Source organism: Thermobia domestica, chromosome 8, assembly GCF_964235325.1.
Source record: "Thermobia domestica chromosome 8, izTheDome1.hap1.1, whole genome shotgun sequence".
NCBI lineage: Eukaryota > Metazoa > Arthropoda > Insecta > Zygentoma > Lepismatidae > Thermobia > Thermobia domestica.
Window position 1 is genome coordinate 182,493,380 of NC_137461.1, and position 18,239 is coordinate 182,511,618.

Genomic DNA, 18,239 nt, shown 5'->3' on the forward strand with positions numbered 1-18,239 from the left:
CCTAACTATATTTTCCACCGGACTCCAATCCACGTGCAGACAATAATTGTGTTTGATCTCGAACATTCATAACAAAAAACATAGTTCCCACGTTGGATAGATCATGCATTTATTCTCAACATTCAACTACTTGGTACAATATCTATTATACATCTTCTTAATATAGCCAAAACTCATTCCAATAATCTCTAGGCAAGACAAACATTATTTTCCTAGAAAACAGAAGTTCCATGAAACAAAAAAGAGTCCCGCTTCCACTATACTGTAATAACTTTCTTCTTCTTCTTTTTTACTGTTCTACATTCGTTCTTCTCAGAACGCTACAGCATCCTTACCACTGAATGGCACACTGGTAGTAGCTTCAATCAGTGCAACGAGTTTTCGAGTTCACTTATCCTGTGCTGATTATATTGTTTCACGCTTTTGTGATGATAAAAAAGCCGAACAGCGTTTGAAAAAGTTATTTCCTCCGAGCTGAGGGATGATTTGCCACGTGTTGCCAAAATATTATAGTCTTCAACAGTGGTTATGGTGTGCGAGAGACGATCTAAGATTTTTCTAAAATTCTTTTGGGCTTCATTACTTCCACATTATCGATGACAAATTTTGCGTTTGGTCGTTTTGTCAAAATATCGACATACTTTATTGCCCATTTCTACATTCAGTTCCTTTGAATTATCATAAAGAGGCGAATCTTTCATTGTCGGAATTCACCACAGAGTCCTTCGAAGCTGATGTTGTTCTCATTACATTTGCCTTAGAGACATCTTAAATGAGTAACATATTGTAGTTTACATCTTGCCACTGAAAATTAGTCCAGTATTATGAACTTTTTCGGCAGCATATATTCTTGGAAACTACAAACTTGGGTTCTGAAAAGATTTGAAAATGTTTAGAGGTGAAACTTGGAATACAGAATGTATAGTACTGCCGCCAATGTTTACATCAGCATATCCAGTGAGAGCAACGAGAATTTGTGAATTTGTACCAAAAGCCTGCACTATCACTAGATAATCTCAGAAATGAGTGTACTTTTCCTAATCCTACTCTACCTCCGACGAGAACAGTTCGAATTGAGGGTGTTCTAGAATTGCTGATCTGCTGGTTCAAAATACCCATTACAGCATTTTGTTCTTCGCTTAAAATGAAAAGTTTGCCTGGTGAACTTTGTTGAGAAACAATGGTCTTTTCTCCTCGAACGTTTTTGATGAAGTCCACTAATTGTTTGCCTGTGAATTCGCGATATATCGGTAAATCCCGGTAAATTGTCCAGTCAAATGCTAGATCTTCAGGTCTTTTACCTAACATCAAGACCAGTTTGTGGAACTGTTGGAATTGACTATACAATCATGAAAAGATCGTTGTATTTGTCTTCTTCAGGTGTCTCTGGTTCGAAGTCATTGATGCCGATAGTGTCTGGAATGATACGTTGCTCCTTTTCATGCAATTTGTCCTTGATGTAAGACAACTCTCAAGATTTTTCATAATCCAAAGCATCAGTTTGCACCTTCCAAGGAATATACAACAGGCACTGTTGCATGTATTATTATTCCACTTTCTCTTGATCTGAGCTGGGCGATAATTTTGGAGTAACTCTAAGTAAGCGGAGTTACCTTCTTTCCTTACTGAAATCTCAGACCCGTTGCTTTCATTTCGTTTCAAAACGAAATAAGGTCCATGGCCTCATATCCCTTCCGATCTCTATACTTGTTGACAACTGCGTTCCTTAATAGTTTTTTTCAAATCCTTAATAATTGTTCGACCTTTATCTGGCACCAAAATCCAATCTGAGTCTGAAATTGATAACATTACATGAATGAAATCTAGTGATTTGATGACTAGCTGTAATCCTATTAACAGATGACAAACTTCTTGAGCATTGTAATCATGCTTATTCTCGTTGATGAAGATTTTCTAAATACCTTTTTTTGCTGTCTCATCTCCTTTCATGTGTTTCTCCAGAATGTGTGCCATAATCGACTACAGTTGTGCCCATCGCCATTCACTCTTAGCAGTATATTTCCCGATGTAATAAATTACACTACTAGGACTTATTGTTGGGGTGATATCCATATTTGCTCTAAAGAGTTGGATTAAAATTCGGTAGTGTTGATTAATCAGGGTGTTGTTCATTCTAGGAAGAAATTTGATTATTGTTCTCTTACGCTGTGTTTCTTTCACAATTTTTGGTTCGGACGGAAGTTCTTTATGGAAACCAAATCTACATTTCTTTGAGTAGCTTAAAATACATTGTCTACCGCATTTTGTGTGCCTTTGGAAACGATACAGAATGTCGACATAGTCTCTGTCCCCTCCACAACTTCTGATTTTGGAATTCGATTCGGTTGTTCAAGCTTGTAAGACGCTTTATTCCAAGAGGCTGGCCCTGAATGCGTTCAAGTTATTATGGGTCAGTTTTAACCATCATAAAAAAAACAGGTGATGTACTGGAACTGGTCAACCTTTGTTATATCTACACAATTCTTCGATGACATCAGGAAGCTCGAAGGATCAGGAGCTCCTATGATCCACAGCAGACCATGAATGTGAGAACTTCCTCTAAATTGCCACTCGAAGCGGAAAAAATACTCCTTGATAAGGGATCAATACGGTTTCTAGAAATGCTTCGAATCGCTTGACAAAATACCAGTTTACATCTGGTGGATTATCGCACAAAAGTTTCGTCCGTTTTGATCTGTTAATGGTTTTGAAGGTTTTTCTTTACGTTCCAAGATAAAATCGAACAAGTCATTCTATTGGTGATCTGCTGATGAGAATGTTATGAAGACGGTAGGACATCCGAACTGATTTACCGTATCTCTTGGCTAAATGAGCTCCAGAAACCTTTGGTTTAATCCATTCTTACACTGTAGTGCATTACGTTCTTGATAAGGAACCGATCGTATTCAGGCAAACCCTCAAAATGTCGATAGATACTTCCTTGATGTCGGAGCTCCCTCGTGGCTAAGCGGTTAGCGTACACGCCTTTGGCGTGGGAGACCCGGGTTTGATTCCCGGCGGGAGCTCATGTGGTTCGGATTCCACGTTAATCAGTAGGTCCACGTCTCATATAGCCTCGCTGCTGAACGGGACGCTAAACTAAAATTAACTCAACTCAACTCAACTTCCTTGATGTCGCCTTTCCTAACAAAAATGGTTACCTTATGTCTTTGAATTCTATTGAGAGCGTGAAATCTGAATCGCAGGTTCCTTCTAAATCTCAGTGAAGAAAAGTCTTTTTAAAAATTGGGAAGGCGTCATTTTACATGGTGGGCTAGTGAGTGTTGTGAAGTCAGAAACACGGTAAGGGAATAGATTCGCGTGTGTCATTTGCAAGTAACCAGGATATCTAAATTCACTAATCGGGTTCTCTTCAGTTGCAGGTCAGTCAAGCATTTTCAATTTCGGCAAGTAGCATGCAGAAGACATTCTTCCATCTTCGTAATCTGTTCTTTCCTTAATTGTTTATTCTCCTGTCGGTAAGCATCAATGTCGATGTTCGCCGAATTTCTTTCTTCATTTTTTCCTTCACGCGCCACCATTTTCTCATCTCCTGCTTCTTCGTTCGAATAATAGTTATCATCGTCCTCATTTTCACATTCATTTACTTCTACTACTCTGATATCTTTGTTATGTGTGTCGGATGTATTGTTCGCAATTTAAAATTCTAAAATTTCTGGGACCGCATCAACATTAGCTATGAAAGAAGAGAAGCCAATGGTCGTTTTCTTCCTTACAATAACTACAGAATCAAGATCATTTAAACAATACTTCGTTTCTCACTTTGAAGTTTCTCACATTTCCGTTGTATTTCATTTGTCCACCTTTTACCCGACACATGGGTATGAAAGGGTGGTTTCTACCAACAAGAATGAGATGGATAAACGGTCGATTCTTGAGCACATGTGTAACATTTCCCGTATGTTTGAAACATGTCTTGACATCACCGTTATTTTTTAGAACAGAACTTGCAAGTTTCGTATTTGGAAGTTTATGTTGTGGGTATGTGGTTTGACACTGTTCACAAGACTTACAAGGGAATTTAGTCAATGTAGTTTTAAAATCATGTTCTATCTTCCACCTGGAAGCATCGTCACTGGTGCCCTTGGCATTTTGTTTATCTTTCCAGTGTGATTGAATATTCTCCTGATGATATGCTGATTTATGCTTCTCTGTGTCTTTCCTTCTCCTTATTTTTTTCTCTGCTGCAGTCATCTTTTCCCAGAGTTTCCTTACCAGCTCAGCTTGTAGTTTCCTCGTATTTCTCAATGATCCTGATACTCCTTTGGAATCTTTTGGAGTTTTCATTACGCTAACCGTGATTAAAATTATAAACCCAGTTAACTATTTGATCTACATACAATATGTTGAGTGAACACGTGGTGAATAATCACAGAGAAGAAATGACCACCTTTGGACAACGTTGTTCAGTTCATACCGGGGAAGAAGCCGACAAAGAAAACAGTGTCGAAAACTAAAAAAAAAAAACTTCTTCCTCAAGAATCTGCGGCCTTAGAACAATATTCTGGAGTAGAAAGTAATTCCGATATCATCAACTAAAAGTGTAGAAGATGATTTTATCAGATAAATAGAGAGAAATACTCGACAAACCGAGTAACCAAAAGATATTCCTTTAGTGATAATTCAGAGGAAGAGACCATCAGCTCAAACAACCAAGACGGCAGATGTCAAAGAAAGTACTGAAGTCGTTTATATAGTACGTTGTAAATCTCAGTCAATACCGAAATATTACTCTGAAACTGAAACTCCAGGTAAAACTGCAACAGTTAAAAGAAAACCGATTGAGTCACATAGTAAATAGGTTAAGAAAGCTACAGGAGAAAGTGGAAGAAGAGAAACTTCATTTTCTTCTCTTAACCAGAAAGTGAAAAAGTTAAAGAATGTATGATGCAATCACCAACACAGTCACCGACAACGATTCCTGAAGAAAATAGTTCCTTCAGGTTCACAGGGAATCAAAGTTTGAATAGTCTATTTAAATGAAGGTGAAGAAGAATGACATTACTACCACTCCCTGTTTAGAAAACAGAGGAAATTTCTGAGGTTACTTTTAGTTGAATTAAGTTCAGGAGTAAGACACAGGTGGGAAGAAGGAAGTACATTTTTCTTCCAGAGAGAAAAAGTCCAGTTGCAGAAACAAACAATCGGGAGGAAAATATCGTGAAAGATTCTGTTTTGTTCTCTAGCATAAAATAGCTTAATATTTTGGAGATGATTATATTCCGTATTCATGGGGAAGTTAATTTGATGTCCAGAGAAATTGTTGTACCAAAAAGGAGTTGTTTGATTTTGGAGAGAACAGGAGATCCAAGTGATAGAGTGGCAGATAAATTGTCTGATTGATAACGAAAGCAGAGGCGATGGAGGCGAATGATCTTGAACCGACGCCGGGAAGAAGCTTTTTCTTCTCTTTTCTCTCGAAAGATCAGTTGAGAAACACGTTTAAGAGAAGTTAATTGAACTTAGGAAGTGAGAATGAGGAAGATTTAATTGATGTGACTATCTTTCATTTTTACTTCTTTCATTTTTGAAAATATGACTTTAAAAAACTACATTCAAACCTCTTGCTATTCTTTTAATGGGGTTTGAATCTATCATTGGGGCCTCGCCATCCTTGTTCCACGAACGTCTAGTAATACCGGCGTCCTTCGGCAATGCGCTAAGATTTTTCCACTGCGAGAAAGTCATGTATGGGTTAATTTGGTTTAAACTTTCAAAATAAGTGTACATTAGTTGCAAGTTACCAATGTTTTGTTTCAAAAATACAAATTATAAATTTGTAATGACATTTTATAATTCGTGGTATCAAGGAACATCAGGAAATGGAGACGCAAATTTAGGAACTACTGATTTAAACTGAACTAGTGTAGCAGCAATCACTGTGAGACTGAAACGTTACAAAGAATGAAAGATGAAGCAATGACTGGAAGTTCAACTATTCGACATAACTTCCCAGAACTTGAGAATGAGGAAGAAACAAAAGTGTTAGTTGAATATTTTTTTCAGGGAAGATGAGTTCATCCACTTACGTATCCAGTCTTTTGCTGCCACTTCCACTAGTAGTAGAGAAATTAGAGTGAAGATGAATTATATTCTTGGGACCTTAATTGATTCCACAGAACCACTTCTTGTAATCTGCTACTATTTCTGCTCTATAGCGATCACCCTTCAAAACAAAAAGGGCGAATTTTCTGTCACAGGAAACTACTTCCCCGTTTCTATTGCTTTTCTTTCTATAGTAATTCAAGTTAAATCTGGAAGTAGTTTATATCTGAAACTTTCAGTTTAATAAGGGGGTTTAAAAAGAACCTATTCTTACAACGATAAATTGATTCAAGAGAAAGTGTTTCTTTCTATTCCTTATTATTTCTGATGTGTACAAATCAATATTGTAAAACTCTGTCCCATATAGGTTGTAGGTAGAGCAAAGTAAATAAATAAGCATCCGGAATCGACTCCCACTACCGGCTCTTTTTTAAAGTCACTATATAGCAGTATTTACAGAAATACTACAAAGTTATTCTGTTATAATTTATTGGGTTTTAAATTAGGTAGTCATTGACCATGAGGCCGTGGATACGATCTTTAGAAAGCCCCGTGCCAGGCTAAGCAGAGTGGCGAAGGAATCCCCAATGCTAAGTGTCAGCAGTGAGGAGGTTAGTAGTTACAGAGTCCCGTAGCAGGCTAAGCAACTGAGGTAGGATTCCCAACAGAGCCCGTAGCAGGCTAAACCAGGAGGAAAGGAACAGCCAAGGGTCCCGTAACAGACTAAAGGCTTGGGGTTAGGTTACTCCTAATGTTCCGTAGCAAGCAGCAGGAGGGACTCCAGAGAACTGGTAAAGAACTGCCAGCTGCGTCCCATTATATAGATATCCTGGCCGTGGCGCTGCTGCTCCAATGTCATCGTGTGCTTCGTAGGAGAAGCCAGAGATCCGTCGTCTGCTGGTTGTAATAAATCTACGTGGTGCGTAGTATTCTGACGTAAAACCATGAGCTCCTGTTTGTAAACCCAAGCGTAAAGTATTGTTTGTATACAATAATATGTGGGATATTAAAATATTGAAACCGAAAGTTGTAGTAGAATTCTACATCTTCTGGTTTAAATCGAGAGTAAGAGATATAAATAAAATGTATTCGTGGGACTCTTCATCGATTGTAGAAAACCACTTCTCGATACCTGTTACCAGTTTGGCGTGGGAGACCTGGGTTCGATTCCCGGAGGGAGCTCATGTGGTTCGGATTTGACGTCAATCAGTAGGTGTCCTGTCTCATATAACCTCGCTGCTGAAAGGGCGGTAAACTTAAAATCAACTCAACTGAACCTGTTACCAGTTTTACTCTATAGTGATCAACATAAAATCTTGTAATGGTTTATTTCTATCACTTTTGGTTTGAATATTGCCTTCTTAAGCGAACTCGATTGTTAACTTTTAAACATTTTAATTCTATTCAAATTTGGTGGTGATCCGTCAAATAGTCCTTGAGATTTATTCGGCTTGGGGACTGACGGACACAAGGACACCGTAAATACTTAACGGAATTTCAGGAAACATATCTCCTTGACAATATTTGTTCTTAATTGTAGTACTTGGTCTACAAAATAGAAGTCATTCCCTGTTTCTTTCCTCATGAAGATTTGAAGAAGTTCTAAAGGGAGAAAAGTCATCCCTGCCGAGAAAAAATGATTTCTTGAAAGGGGTATACATTTTTGTCAGGACTAATTTATTTATTTCATTTTCCTCCTTAAGAACTCTGGGTTCATGGCTTCTTCAAGATATACATTTCTGCAGTACAAGGATTAATAGTATAAAAACAAACATTTAAAATATATACGTAACAATAATACTAAACTGAAATGAAATGAAATCTTTGAGTTTTACGTCCCACGGTTATGCCGGTTAGGCTAAAGGAGACGGTGATAATGAGAGATGAGTTAAATGGTGTAATGAAGAAAGTGGGAGGAAACGGGAGAACCCCGAGAAAAGCCACGAGCACGGTGTTTGTCCACCACAAAGTTCACTTGGCGGAGGCTGGGATCGAACCCGGAACCCCAAGCACCAGAGGTGAACGCTCTACCACTGAGCCACCGCGCCCCCCAATATTAAACTGAAAGTGTATTTACAAAAAATAATTGTACCTTGTCTATATGTTTCTACATTCAAGTAAATCTTAATTGATATATTGTATATTATATATTGATATTATACAGGAAGATCACACTGAATGTATTCCTTTAAACTATAGATAAGATATTTACGTAACAGCGACTTCAGGTATCTTTTAAACTGCAAGTTTGGCATTTGTTTGACACAGTTTGCCAATTTAATTATATAGTGTTATTCCAATGTGGAGTAACGAATTTTGAGTTTTTGTTGAACGGAAATTTTGTATATAAATATGATTAGTTGTTCTAATGTTGTATTGATGTAGGTTCAGATTGAGTTGGAAGTTTCTTTTATTCATATGTATGAATGATGGTGTTTCTAAAATGTATGTACACGGCAATGGTAATACTTCTAGTTTCTGAAACAGTAGTCTACTTAGAATATGAAACGGAACTGAAGCATTATTTGCAGCACATTCTTCTGCATTGTAAATACTTTTGTCGCATGGCAGGTATTACCCCAGAAAATGTTTCCGTACGATAAAATTGACTAGATCAAGCCGAAATAAGTTGTTTTCAATTTTTCTATAGTTAGAATCTTACTAAATTTATGTATAAGGTAGACTTTTGCGCTTAGTTTCCTCAACATATCATTTATATGTTCATCGCATGTTAACTTAGAATCTATTTTTAATCCTAAAAATTTATAAGTTTCAGATATCTGCATGTGTTCCCCGTCTAAATGTATTTGATGTATGTTTGGGGAGTTAAAGTTTCCCTCATTAAAATTTATTATTATTGTTTTTGCTGTATTTGAGTTGAGTTGGTTTACTGTCATCCATTCTGTAAGTTTATCTGTTGTGTTCTTAAATATGTATTCCTCGGACCAAAGTTTATTTGGGATTTGAACTAAAATGTTTGCGTCATCAGCAAAAAGGACGCTTTTGTTGAGAACTATATAATCGGGAAGTTTTTTAATATATATTAGGAAAAGTATAAGACCTAATAATTATCCTTGTGGAACTCCTTGCCTAATGTGCCTTACCTCTGATTTTGTTGTTCCTATTTACACATATTGCATGCGGTTAGTTAAATAGGACTGGAACCATAAATTAGCATGACTTCTAATACCACAACTATGTAATTTATTTAGTCTAATTTTATGATTAACAAGGTCAAAGGCTGTCGTGAGATCCAGAAAGATTCCATATTTTTTATTTTTGATCTCCCTTCCTTTATATATATATATATATATATATATATATATATATATATATATTACTTAGGAAAGCAATTACAGCATTGTTAATTGATCTGCTTTTCCTAAAACCGAATTGCCTATTTGTGAAAATATTCTTTTCTAGAAAGGGTACTAATCTGTTAAACATTACTTTTTCCAAACGTTTGTAGAAAACAGATAGAATAGAATTAGGACGATAATTTCCTGGCTCAGTAGTTATACTTTTTTGTGTATTGGTCTTATTTTGCAAGTTTAAGATCTTTAGAGAATGTTCTCGTTTCAACAGAGGAATTTAATCCATCAATTCGCATACTAGAACAATAAAAGCTTTAACCAATTTTAGTAAAAACTTAGTAACATCTATGTACTCATAAGGAAAGAAGAAAAAGTGCTAAGATTATTCGTTTCCTGGGTATTTGGTAAATTGTCGGATAAAAAAGGTGATGAATTAGGGCCTACGTGAACTGTGACTTCTTCTCAGGAAAGAAAGAAGGAAATGAGTAATAAATTCAGCTACTGAAAAACAAGAACAGTGTAAAAGTTTTGAGAAATAAATGCAGCCAGTAGCATTCGAACCAGGTTCAAAAATATTGAATCTCAACGAAAAGAAAGAACTTAGTACGAAGGCAATAGAAACAACTGTAACACTACCCTGCAATTATGTTGATAGCTTCAAAACTTCTTAAAACCTTTCTTGTCTTTTTTATGATCTTTTTGTTCTGGTTTGAAAAGCGTGTTTTCTTTAACTACAACAAAATATTTCGCATTGCCTAAGTATTATTTTGTTCTGAAACTAATATTGCGTTAAGTTTTATTTCAGTTAAAATAGAAGCTGAATATTTCAAATAGCAAACAAGATGTGTTGGGAATGTTTTACTACTCCGAATCCTTCTCCTTCAAGTGTGTTATTGTCAGACCAAATTTTATGGGACCAAAATTCAAACGCGCAAATATATTTTGGTATGTGTACAACTATACTGGACATATAAAGGAAATTAAACGCAATTATAATTTCAAAGTCGAAGGTTCTGTCTCTAATACAGCAACATGAATTTCAACTCTAATAATGAGAGAGGGCAAATAATTACAGCCCATTAGATTAGCTTAAGTTAAAAATGGATCATGTGCATTTTCATATTCTAATATATGTCTCAAAATACACGAAGAAATGTGTGCAAGTTAGCATTACTACAAACAACCACTATCACAGTGGTAAACATCAAATATTTAAAATAAGTAAGATTGTAAATATGGTTAATAGGTTGGAGACAATTAACTATTGTATAGATATCTGGATTTAATTCAAAAATTAAACATGAACCTCTAAGTACATTTAAATGCCTAATATCCTCCAATAATTGTATTCGATACAACACATAAACATGGAAGTTTATTTTCACATTATGCGACACTTTCGGTTTTCGTAACTAAAAATCTCACTTTACTACCAAATTTAATATTTTTTAACTAATCGTTTTACTTCTGTATTAATATTAATTAATTTTATATGTCAAAGTATGCAAGACGAAGTACTAAATTGATACCTTACAACAAGTGCTAGTACTGCATGTATTATAATAAAAAAGTTTATTTTACATTTTACTGATAACAAAATTTTATGGATAAATAGTATCTCATGTGCAAATCGTTACTGATCATGCATGTAAGATGAAGGAAACTTCTTACATGGGGTTAATTACTATAAAAAATATTAATTAATTTTCTCTATCGTATTTTAGCTATGTATCAGAATCACGATATACTTTAATGTTGAGTAAATATCAACGTGTCATCTGAATAAAATAAACTTCTTTCCATCGAAAGAGGATACAGAATAACATAGAGTAATATATAAGTTGTGAACTTACAACGGAACTTACAAGCCAAATAATAGATTCCCTCATGCTTGTTCACTCCTACTATCATTGGTACTTTCGTAAAATTTCCTGCCTTCAGCTTTACAATGGGATCTTCCACCAGAAATTTCATTTTCCCTGCTTTTTGTATTACGGCGCCTATCCCTCCTCTTCCACTGCGTCCTTTTGATCTTTCATTCTCCTGAAATATATAACAGATTAATCAGTCATTATTCCAGCAAATAGAAAAGAAAACGTTTAACTCACAAATTTCGGACTCATCGGAAGACTATTCATGTGTGTCTAATGTTCTACATACAGAGTTTATACATATAATCGTACGCAAACATTCTGCGCATAGCCTGTAAGTCATGAATTTTCGAAATTCTTACATTTTTCCGTCTTTAGTAAACTTGGAGATTGATAAGTGAAAACGGTAGAGAGCATTACACATATTGAAATGTTACTATCTGCTTTTCATTTAGATAAAATATGAGCAAAATGAAATTAAACCCGATTAAGTAAAAAATATTATATTGCAACCACGCTTTCAAGGGATTTTTCAAGCAAGTGAAAATAAAGAAACTGGGAAATCAACTTTATTTCCAATATAGAAATTTGATCAAATTAGTGAAAGTAAACCACAATATGAAATTTTTTCGATCAAATCTAGTTTCTATGTGTTGCAGTGGCGGCGTAAGCGGGAAGCGAACGATACTACTGCTCCGGGACCCAGTTTGCGGATGTCCCCGGACGGTAGGTAAAATATAATTACTAAAGAATATTGTTAGCATGAATTGTACAAGGGCCGTCAAGGTTTATAATTCACACCCTCCCTAGAAGTAAACGCAAAAAATTGTCAATCAATATTACACCAAATAACATACGAAACAACGGCATCTATCTAATAAAACTAGCCAGTGCGGGAGCTAAACATAAGCTAAACACGCTATAGCTTAGGGTCTCACTCTCTTTGTGATGAAATTTAAAGAAAAAAAATAGTTCAGATTAAAAATAAATAAAATAAAAGTTTCATTATCATGGGGACTCCCAAAGAAATTTAAGGGAAAAAGCTAAATATTGGTGAAAAATAGATGAAGTTAATGTTTCACGCCCTTGGTGGCACTCAAAAAATTTAAAGAAAAGGCTGAATGCAAGTGAAAAAATAACAAAAACAAACGTTTTACTCTCTTGACGGTCCCAAAAGAATTAAAGAAAAAAGCTGAATGTAAGTGAAAAATAAGTAAACTAAAATTTTCACTCTCTTTGGGCCCCAAATTAATTTAAAGAAAAAATGTATGTGGAGTAAATTATGAATAAAATAAAAGTTTCACTCTGTTCAACAACCTCATAGAAATTTAAAGGAAAAAACTGAGTGGAGATTCAAATATAATAAAATAAAAGTCGAAAAATATTGTTCTGTTTACAGTCTAAGATCTTTTGATGCAACTAATGGGGCTCCGTCTGCTAGCCTGCTTCCTAAAACATCACTGTTTATTTATTTATTTATCAGTTCAAGGGGAGGGCACTAACAAGGGATCAATGTATGGACGACTCCGAAAGTGCTTTTTTACACTTTCAGATGAGAAAATTTATTTATTACATTATCGAAATCTAAGAAGGGAAAAGCCTCGATAATTATTACAATCAGTTTTGTCGCCTTTTTCGTGAATTGGAAAATTGATTCATTCTTTCCGCTCTTGTTCCAGCTAAGAAGAATGATTTTGTGAATCGTGTTTCACAATTTTTCCCCTCCAGCTAAAGCTAACTCAGCCGGAATTTCGTCTACACCTGAAGATTTGTGTTTCTTTAATTTCTACTTCTATTCGGTTAGGCCCTGGAATATACGGGTGTGTTGTGTGTATTTCCTTTCTACACGAACATTAGTTTTTAGCTGCGTGTTAAGCAAATCGTGAAAAAAATCTTTCCATCTCTTTAAGATGCTATACATATTAGTGAGAGCTGTTCCGTCCGCTTTCTTTAAAACATACGCGTGACGTTGATGATCTTTCTTAAATTCATTGATGACGTTGTACAGTAAAGGGCACTTCTGGATGGTACACCCATATGGAAATTTCCGGCAAAAGTGTACCATCCAGAAGTATCCCTAACTATACATGTACCGAATGTTCTTGCTTTTAATATTATCTTCAACTTCCTTAATTTTAGCTTTCAAAAAATCGCGTTTCTTTGTTCTAAATGTACTGGAAGTTTTCCGCCTGATGTGTACGAAATTTTGTCTGGTTAGTTTGTTCGGATTTTGTAGCCAACGCAATTTTGACGGTTTTCTCTTCTCTTCTAGTTTAGTGCATTCCTGGTCGAACGATGGTTAAATCTATCCGTTTTCAGTATTGAATATTTCCTTCACTCAATCTCTCTCTTATTACCGCTGCTAACAGGTAGTGATCAGTGTCACAGTCAGCTCCTGTAAACAACCGAACATCAGTTACGATAGACTTTCTTCTATCAAGTGCAACGTGATCCATTTCCGTCTGGTGAATTCAAAATATATTTATAAACGTCGCGAAGGTGTTTGGAGGTTGGGAAGTTCACGATTCCAATACCACCGTCATTACTATCCTTATGCAGACTTTTATTCCTTATAATCAGTTTGAAAATATCCTCTCGTCCTACCTTCGGATTGAAATCCCCTAATAGAATTTTCATATGGTATCACGGGATTTGGTCAAATACCCGTTCCACTCCTTCGTAAAATGTCTCTGTCATATCGTCATCTTTATCTTCTCTTGTGGTATGCACCGCAAAAATAGTTCGCATATACTGTACCTTGTACATTTTCATTAACCACTTCCTGCATGTTTTTTTAACCAAAATAATAATAATAATAATCAGCATTGGAAATCCTCATACGGGAATTAATTAAAACTTGAATTTAAGATTTTTCACTTAATTCCGATGGAAAATAAGTAATTACCATATATGACACACTTACAACTCACAAAGAACATACCAGATGACACCAAAATCTCTTATTCATACACGTCTATATCTCACACAGCAGACAAAACAGTCATTTGGTGCCTTTGATAAATCACAAAAAAGCTAAAGTGAATAAAGGGTATGTGCCATATATGGTAAGGGGTTAGTAACTCAGTTTTCTTCATATATTATTACCTGTTTCTGTTTTCTTTAACAAAGCAGTATAGTAATGAATAATTATTTAAGATTTTTTAGAAAAAACAAATCAAAATAATAATAAGATTATAAACTAAAAACCTTTAATGTAGTGAAACCTTAGTCAGCCAAATAATTACGCGAAGAATATTCCAATTAAAATTAGAGGGAAAATGACTCGACACACTGCACAGGTATTAGGAACACTCACAAAGATATATGTGTGAAGTGGAAAGATCTTAAGATAAACCTATGTACAGTTCCAATCAAATTCAGTACAATATTCAAAATCAACAATATCTGAAATTACTCAAAAAGACAGAAAATGGCTATTTAAAAGCCCAGGTGTAAACCTTCGCTTGAAGCGACTCTGATTGTAATATTACAACGCGTTCTCTCGTAATTTGCCTCCGTGGTTGGGCGGGTTTAGTAAAGCTGTTGAAATTCTAGAATTAAAGGGCGGCAGTTCGAGCCTGAGTGAGGATTTTTTTTTGTTTGTACTTTGAAGTGCTTGAAGAAACAAGACCAAATGAACTATCATTTTTCAAAGCTCAGTCACGTTTATTCGCCATGTCCATCATTTATATACGAAAATTCTAAATTCGGGAACGTTAACACTTATAATGAGTTCATATTTATGAGTTGAATTCCTGAAACCACACGTCCACAATGAAAATTATTTATGTTTGTGCTATTCCTATGTATATATAGAGAGAAAATAATTATGCTTGTATTTTTTATTTTAAAAAAAAGTTAGCGTAATTCATAATGAGGACTTTTATAAAGCAATTTGGATACTCATGTGGAAAATATATATTGCTTAAAATCAAATTAAATTGAAATTTCAGTAATCTGTAATATCTTACTTTTCTCACTTTTTATATTAAATGTTTACTTGTTTTATATTTTATGAGTATTAGCTGCTAAGTAAGACACAATTATCTATAAATTGAATTTAATTAGGAAATTGATATAGTTGTTATAAGAACAAGTTTTTGAAAATGAAGTGTGTAATAATGATTATGTTTGAAATAAATGTTGTGAAATTGTGTAATTGTTAGCCCACCAGGCTTGGAATAGTGACCACTTCAAACTGTCAATCCCATAATTTTACGTATTTCGCCTCAATGATCATGGAATTTAGTATAAAATGGAATTTCATGGAATTTTTCCATTTGTCCGCTCGAAGCTACGTTTCATACTACCACCTCAGATTCACTTCTTGACTTAATATTAACTTCCGACATTGATAGAGTCCTTCATTTCGGTCAATTTTCAGTACCTGGCATTTCGCGTCATGATCTTATCTTTGTTTGCTATTCTATTAAGACTCCCAAATTCAAGCCTAAAGTTGTTTTATACAGAGATTTAGCCATCATTAACAATGAAGCACTCTTGCGTGATGCTGCGTTATTGCCTTGGCATCTAATAAGTTCTTATCCTTCTGTGGATGACCAACTATCTTATTTCAATGAGTTAATATTTTATCTTCTGAACATTTATGCCCCCTTGAGAGAAAAACGTGTTTCTCTTTCTCCTTCGCCTTGGATTACAGATGAAATTCGAAGTTTAATGGCTTGTCGCGACAGAGCGTATAGTAAATTTAAGAAAGCACGTAAATTGAATCTACCCAACTTAAATGACAAATTTGAGGAATATAGTGAAAGAAAACGGGGAAAAAAAGTAGTAGTAAACGAAGAAGAACTGCCTGTAGTGTAGAGGAGTCGCTAAAATTAATTTTCTTTTTAACGAGGGCGATTACGAAACATCGCCTACTAATTGAAATCATGATTATTTTCCAATAAAGTAAATTTAAATAAACTTTCTTATTATTGTTCGTCCCTCAATGCATACTCATCTCATGGTTAATTATCCCATATCGGACTTCCGAAAAAACTCGTCGAAACAACTTATTGACCGTGCCAATAGCGACTACTCTCAGTCACGACTCCGTTTTCTTTCATTCAGAAATAGAAAAGAAAGAGAAGAAAGTAGAAGGGTAAAAGAAGGAGGTAGGAAAAGGGAGGAAAAGAAAGAAAACAAATAGAGTATTTTAATAAGAAACAGATTACTGGATACTTCCGGAAATATAGTAAGAAGTCGGGAAAGTCGTTGAAAGATGAATCATTTTAAGTGTTATTAACGATTAATCAATTTTAGAATGCTTCTGAATAGACACATGTTCCTCCATACCACCCCGACCTAGCTCCAGGCACCACGTTCGTGGGGTTGCCCAGACCTAGACCAGGAAAGGAGAAAATCGAAATTATTCTTTGTAAAGTTATTCCAAACGATGATTGATAACCATCCAGTATCTCTAGGATTGACCACACATATGAATTAGCCAAGAAAAAAAAATAAAAGTTATAAACTCAATATAAATTTATGTATCGTGTCAATAAGGGTTTCAACTTCCTGGAAGAAAGATGTCGTATTTAGGCTCATCCTGCTATTTTCGTTTCACTCCTAGAGCCGATTTAAACCGTTAGTAGCGGTCCTCCATGACCTAGGTTATTTACCTTAACACATATATTAAAACATGACACATATATTATAGATGTTAATATGACAAATGATATCACTAAAATTACTTAAATTAAATCTATCATGCATTCACTCGCTCACTCACTCAGGACAGTGTATATATGTTTAAACGAAACCAACTAGCTACAAAGGTACAAATAGTTTATTACATTCATAGTGAAAAAAAAATAATTATAAAAAAAATATTAAAAGCACAAGTTCTTGGTTATATATCAATAGAATACATAGGCTTATACTTTAGTAAGTCTTTATACATTTGATCATATTGACAAATGGAAAAAAAATAATTACATATATTATATCTTAGGCATTCTAAAGCAAAATTATGATTTGCGACATACGCAAAGAAGACACTTATTTTACTAAAAAAAAAATGGACAAAGAAAAGGAAAAGAATAAAACTTTTAGGTGTAATAGAACTTACGAGTCTCTACTTCACATTGAGCAATAAAATATTAATAATTTCGAGCGTTCAAATCACAAATCGCACACTACTCGTAGCGTCCAAAATATTTCGCTCCATTTAACTTAGTTTGTGTTTATATATATATATATATATATATATATATATATATATATATATAACTATTGGTATTGGTATATAACTATTGGTATATATATTTAGTTTGTGACTATTAGCAGTTTATATCTGCACTCGCATACTGCGACGTTTATACCCTTCTAGGGATTTTGAAAATCACCTTCCGCCAGAGGATGTTTCTCCTCTTAGTCAGTCCATTCACAAATTTATTAATCAGATAATTTTGAGTTACTTGTTCATCACTGGGACACGTCATGAGACCTTTCATTTGTCCAGGATCACTTTTATGTATATATATATATAGTTCGGATTTGAGATGATCTTCCACAGGTGTAAAGAGTATAATGATTTAAATTAAGGAAAAACACTAGTCAAGTCATAGGATACATATGCAGGTGAGAGGGATTAAAGGTACACTTTCCACAATAGTTTTAGGTTGGTAGCTCAGGGATAATATTCATTATGATGTGGGTTACATTTACACCTGCCGTTACTTATTAATACATGCCATTAAATAGTGATTACATAGGTTATGATTTACATCTATTCAGAAGAAAGGAAAATTATTTGAGTGCACGGCGGTATTCTTGACAAAAATCTATATTATTATATTCGTCGGAAACTTACTTGTAAACTATAGCAACCAATACACGTTTGGGGGGACAGACACGAGCGCTCTTACATATATCCATATAATACATTTAATATCATACTTTTACTTTAACATCATATTCACATACTAAGAAACATGTACATTTCGACGTATTCATTTATCTCTTTCTCTATATATATTTATAT

The 18,239-nt window shown here is 34.7% G+C and overlaps 1 protein-coding gene across 6 annotated transcripts in view; it reads right to left on the reverse strand.

The window, feature by feature from the left end:
* The window catches only part of LOC145693363 (juvenile hormone esterase-like), a 1,331,986-nt gene that overhangs the window by 496,089 nt on the left and 817,658 nt on the right, over window positions 1–18,239 (reverse strand). For 5 of the 6 annotated variants that reach the window (XM_081769289.1, XM_081769293.1, XM_081769290.1 and 2 more), the window contains one exon: window positions 11,234–11,423. In XM_081769289.1, the coding sequence (XP_081625415.1) occupies window positions 11,234–11,423 (190 nt within the window). The remainder of the gene's footprint in view (window positions 1–11,233; window positions 11,424–18,239) is intronic. The other variant, XM_081769291.1, reaches the window with a different exon arrangement.